This window comes from Bidens hawaiensis, unplaced genomic scaffold, assembly GCF_021521415.1.
Source record: "Bidens hawaiensis isolate Kalapana, Puna unplaced genomic scaffold, B.hawaiensis_p1.1 tig00011791_1, whole genome shotgun sequence".
Classification (NCBI taxonomy): Eukaryota; Viridiplantae; Streptophyta; class Magnoliopsida; order Asterales; family Asteraceae; genus Bidens; species Bidens hawaiensis.
The window spans coordinates 319,102-324,889 of record NW_027491936.1 but is presented as its reverse complement, the minus strand read 5'-3'; the positions used below and the strand labels follow the sequence as shown (position 1 = coordinate 324,889).

The window sequence follows — 5,788 nt, the reverse complement described above, 5'->3', positions numbered from 1 at the left end:
TTATTTTTTCATCAAGTTTGTATGCAGTTAATAGCAAGTGTAGTTTGTAATGATTGTGGATGGTTATTATTATTATTATTATTATTATTAATGCGCATAAGATTTGGAATTTCTTTGAATGTTAATTACTCTCTGCATTTTGAATTTAGAGGGAGTTAGAGGGATGCAAACTACAGGGTCGCAAAGAATAAGGACGCAATTGGAAAATCAAAAAAGGATGTAATAGTTATTTCGTTTGTTTTTTAAACGAAAAACAAACGTAACGATACAAACTGATCCTGCGTAACAACCACGTTGGGCTCCACATTCTCATTTTTGAAAATATGGACTCAAGTGTGGGATGCAAAATTGCAAACTACACGAGTGCAAAGCACAAGGACGCAACTAGGAAATCAGAAAAGGGTATAAAAATCATTTCATTTGTTTTTTTTAATGAAAAACAAATGTAAGGATGCAAACGGATCTTGCACAACAACCACGGGGGCTCAACATTCTCAATTTTGAAAATAAGGTCGCAAATGTGTCCCACTCATAAACCATAAGGACAAAAACTACAACATTTACTCTAATAATATAATATAACGCGTTATAAAATTTCAAATGTACCTTTGTAATGTGCATATTTTTCTATACGTTTCGATAAAGATTTGTTCAAGATCGAATGCATCAAATACATATCTTTTTCCTTACAGTAACGAACCGTACTGATATCGTTTGAACAACAAAAGAATAGATTGAGAATTTCTTTACTATAATAAGTATATCAAGTGTCAGAATTGGGATGAAATAAACTGATACCGTATGAAGAACACCAATACAAATACCTGCTTTCCTTTTATGCTAAATGCTAGTCTCGCACCGTGCCATAACAAACCAAACCGAAATCCACTAATTTATATATAAAAACAATGTTTTGGGGCTAAGTACTTTTAGTACATGTGGTACGATGGATCGGTGGTAATAGACTAATAGATGGTTTAAATTCATTGACCCTTGACAAAGAACGAATCACTTGTCGGCTGTTACTTATGGCTCTTTCCTATAAATACCTCTTACCTCCCCTCATCAAACAACACAAACACTCACAAACATGACAACACACATTGACACTCTCTGGCTTTTCGCACTTACCTCTAAATCTAAATGCACTTCCATCAACTTCTTTCTTTTTGTTGTAGTTCTCGCTGTAATCTATTTAATTAACTCCTTATTCCGATGGGCACATCCTGGCGGCCCGGCTTGGTCCAAACTCAAATCTACCATCCCAGGCCCCAAAGGCTACCCTTTAATCGGCAGCATGCACCTCATGTCCTTTCTCGCCCACCGCAAAATCGCTGCGGCCGCAAACTTTTGCAGCGCCCAGCGATTAATGGCGTTTAGCCTGGGCGAGACACGTGTTATTGTCACGTGCAACCCTGACGTAGCAAAGGATATTCTCAACAGCTCGGTTTTCGCTGACCGACCTGTTAAGGAGTCCGCCTATCGTCTGATGTTTAACCGAGCCATTGGGTTCGCGCCCTATGGGGTTTATTGGCGAACGCTACGACGTATCGCCGCGACTCATCTTTTTTGTCCGAAACAAATTAAGGTTTCCGAAGGGCAGAGGACGGAGATTGGGGTTCAGATGGTGGAGATGTTTCGGAACCGATATACCCGGTCCGGTTCGGTTCGGGTTCGGGACGTGTTGAAGCGGGCTTCCTTGAGTAACATGATGTGGTCCGTTTTCGGACTTAAGTATCGAGTTGACTCGGACGATGGTGAGTCGGTTGAGTTGAGGAAGCTTGTGGATGAAGGGTATGAGCTCTTGGGTGTACTTAACTGGACTGACCATCTTCCGTGGTTGACCGACTTTGACCCGCAAGGGGTTCGGTCCAGGTGTAGTAAACTTGTGCCTAAAGTTAACCGGTTTGTGAAACGGATTATTGACGAACATAGAGATCAACCGTTAAAAGTTAACGGTGACTTCACGGATGTGTTGCTTTCACTTGAAGGTTCCGATAAGTTATCTGAACCGGACATGATCGCTGTCCTTTGGGTAAGCAGCTTCTGTAATGATACTATTATAAATAATAAATAAGTAATTATTATTTATTATTTACGAAAAAAATAAATGATAAATAATGAAAACATGTTATTTACAAAAATAATAATAATAATAATGATAAATAATGAAAACTTGTTGCCCGTTTATCTGACACTTTATTGTAATTGTTTTGGGTTGAAAACATGTTATTTACAAAATAAATAAAATAAAAAAATAAGTAATTTGAATCTTGTTATAAATAACAAGATAATAATGATTGTTAAACAATTAAATTAATTAATTATATATCTAAACATTTGTTCTAATACTTAATTAAAATTTATTAGATAGTAAGAAACTTTTAATTATATGTTTGTCTTAAAATTTAATTAAAATTTTTTTAACATCATTATTTACTTTATATTATTTATTAATATTTTATTTTTATTATTATTATTATTATTATTATTATTATTATTATTACACATACAAATCTTCATAAAAAATATATGTTGGATTTAATCAAGCCTTGTAACACATGAGGTTTTGATTGTTATTTATAATGTAACAAATTTAAAAACAATTGTACTAATAACGAACAATATATCCTCAAATATATTACAAGAAACTACAAAGAAGGCCTTTTATGAAAAACAAATAAGATACAAAACATGACCATCACGCTACCCCTTGCCATATTTAGTAACTTTAATAATAATGAAAATAAATAATTGTTTTAACAGGAAATGATATTTAGAGGAACGGACACGGTAGCCGTGCTAATTGAATGGATTCTAGCAAGGTTGGTGCTACATGTCGATGTTCAAGCAAAGGTCCAAGATGAGCTCGAGCGGGTTGTCGGAAGGTCACGTGCGGTGACCGAAGCTGACGTCACTAGTTTGGTGTATCTACCCGCGGTTGTGAAAGAAGTACTCCGTCTACACCCACCGGGCCCACTGCTTTCATGGGCTCGTCTGGCCATCACAGACACTGTCATCGATGGCCATAAAGTACCAGCAGAGACAACGGCGATGGTCAACATGTGGGCCATATGTCGTGACCCTGAAATATGGAACGAGCCGTTAGAGTTTCGACCTGAAAGGTTTTTGAATGAAACTGAAGGGTTAATGGATATGTCGGTTATGGGATCGGATATGAGATTGGCCCCGTTTGGGTCGGGCCGAAGGAGTTGCCCCGGGAAGAGCCTTGGGTTAACGACCGTTAGTTTTTGGGTGGCGTCATTGTTACATGAGTTTGAGTTTGGGATGTGTGACGGGTACGACGTTGACTTGTCAGAGGTACTGAAGTTGTCGTGTGAAATGTCGGCCCCACTTCATGTTACTTTGCGATCAAGGCCAAGACCAACCGCCACTTGAAGGTTTAAAAATGCATAATAATACTTAAACTAAGAAGTTATGCACTTTGTGTTTTTATTATATGTTTTTATAATTAAGGGTTTCTTTATATGTATGTATAAGTAAGTTTGTTGTATTAATTATGGATGTTTATATTACTCTTTGGGAAATAATTACATGATGCAAATCTATGTAAGTTTGATTAAGCAAGTTTAAATGTGTATTGAATATTTAATTATTTATTAATTGTTAATTTAAAGACTAAATCAATATTGTATGTGTATGATTTCCAGTGGTTGATAAAATTTATAAAAAAAATTAAAACAATTGTATTGATTAATAATACTTATGTTTATTGGATAACTGAATATAAAAAAGATTTACTATAGAAGAAAGATAATGATCAAATAAAGAGTAAACTAATATAATTGTTATACATTAATAGCTATCCTAATATTCAAACTAAAGATATATAGGTAAATGACTAAGGTATATAGGTTAGTGACTAACAAGCAAACATGAAGTTAATTGATAAATCAAATAATGAGAATTATAATAGATAATAAACTCAGTTTGCATGCTACCTAAAATTAGACATTTAGAAGAGTGTGTAGCTTGAAACGCATCGTAGCAAACTGAGCTTATATGAGAAACCTTTGTCATTGTATTATCACCATCATGATCATTCTTAAGTATTAGAGCATTCTCATCCCATCCCCTATCTCCAAACCAAAAATTACAATAAAACTTACTTTATTTTCTCTCTCCATTTCAATTAAATAATACATTTTATACCTTTTATCATTACCTTTTCTCTTTCCTTCACTCACAACCACTTTCAAAATATATTAAAAAATTATAGGGGATGAACAGTAACTTTTCAAATATACAGAAAAATCACTACTTTTTCTAAAATATAAAAACTCTTCACTCACAACACCTTGAATCACTCTCTAAATTATAAAAACACCCCTCACATAATATGAGGGGTTGAATGAGAATGCTCTTATGTCTCTTCGTCATGTTGTTTTGCACGCTTTTGAATTTCGTTTCCGTACCCAAATTTTAGGGTCAGTGCTGATTTTTGTGGATCATTGCTTCATTTGTTGTTCCACTATTCAAAACTTCAAGATTATTGTCTGATTAGTAGAATGACACATATTGATCATTCTCAAGTTTCATGTTTTCTTTGTCGTATTATTTTTCACGTGTTTAAATTTTGTTTCTACATCCAAAATTTAGGTCACTAGCTGATTCTTGCAAATCATTGCTGTATTTGTTGTTCTACTTTTCAAAATTCGAGATTATTGCCTGCTTTATAAAAACATACATAGAGTCAAAACACAAAAGCAAAATGGTTTGGTCCTTAGAAGCAAAACGAGATTTCTTTGTATAGCCAGATAATAATGAAAAATATGATGAATTAAATCAATTAATGTTAATGATATATAAAATGTTAATAAGTATAATAATAACTAAAACTACCGTCTAAATAAATAATAAATCAAACAATCAATCATAGCTAAACTATTGTCTATTGATAGATAATAACAAGTTTTAAATGATAAAGTCTGACTAATAATATAAATTAAATTTTTACTACTACCATAAGTTTATATAATCATAACGCAATCCTTGGCATGCCGACATTATGACGTGGGTACCTTAGTGTATGCTGAACTATAATTAGTAACATAATCCTTGGAGTTCCAGCCTCTTTGGAATTTGTAGCAGACGACAACTTACCTCTTCTGTATTTATATTCATTTCACCGATTCTTACTACTTTTATATCTCTTGTTTCCTTTTCAAAATAACATATTTCACTAATAAAAAACCACCGAGGTCGTCATCATATACAATACAGCTAGACAACCTTAAATTAAAAACAGTTGATTGTTTCGAACACCCACAGATTCCATTGTTTAACTACAAAGACTCATTCTTAAACCCTCTTTTATTTATTTTAGCAACCAATAAAATGACAAAAAAATGATTTCACACGTTCATGATCACAGAGGAATAGATTACGCTGGGTAACCCAAGCCCACCATTATTGTCTTAAGGTAAACCCGCCGCCTGCTCACTATAGGCAAAACTCAGTTGCAATCAGATTCAAACTAGAGTCCTTATGGCCTCTAACCCAAAAATTCACTTAATGCCAGTTGACCTAAAAACCAAAAAGAGAAAGTTACGAAATAAAAATATTTGTTGTGTAATTTTATCAAACGTTAGTGACATCCTTTGCCAAAACATATTATATATGAGAATATGAAACATGTGATTTTACTTTTTAACGCCTGAATTGCAACCGGTTGCCAAGGGACTTTAAAAGGCTTATTGCCCGCATACAACTCACATTACCAAGTTCGAATCCTAAAGAAGTGGTGTTCTCCCTAATTAATGGCATA

At 34.0% G+C, this 5,788-nt stretch overlaps 1 protein-coding gene across 1 annotated transcript; it reads left to right on the top strand.

The window, feature by feature from the left end:
- The first annotated feature begins 1,082 nt into the window (after window positions 1-1,082).
- On the top strand, window positions 1,083-3,590 carry LOC143538991 (cytochrome P450 78A9-like). The gene is made up of 2 exons (XM_077032423.1): window positions 1,083-2,035; window positions 2,767-3,590. The coding sequence occupies exons 1-2, from the start codon at window positions 1,091-1,093 to the stop codon at window positions 3,397-3,399; spliced, it is 1,578 nt and encodes a 525-aa protein (XP_076888538.1). The 5' UTR covers window positions 1,083-1,090; the 3' UTR covers window positions 3,400-3,590.
- Window positions 3,591-5,788: the final 2,198 nt, after the last annotated feature.

What these genes read in the sequence shown, in the direction of transcription:
- LOC143538991 (XM_077032423.1), top strand. Translation starts at nt 1,091, where the DNA reads ATGACAACACACATTGACACTCTCTGGCTTTTCGCACTTACCTCTAAA. An exon ending in ACATGATCGCTGTCCTTTGG is followed by an intron (nt 2,036 to 2,766) that starts GTAAGCAGCTTC and finishes TTGTTTTAACAG; the next exon opens with GAAATGATATTTAGAGGAAC.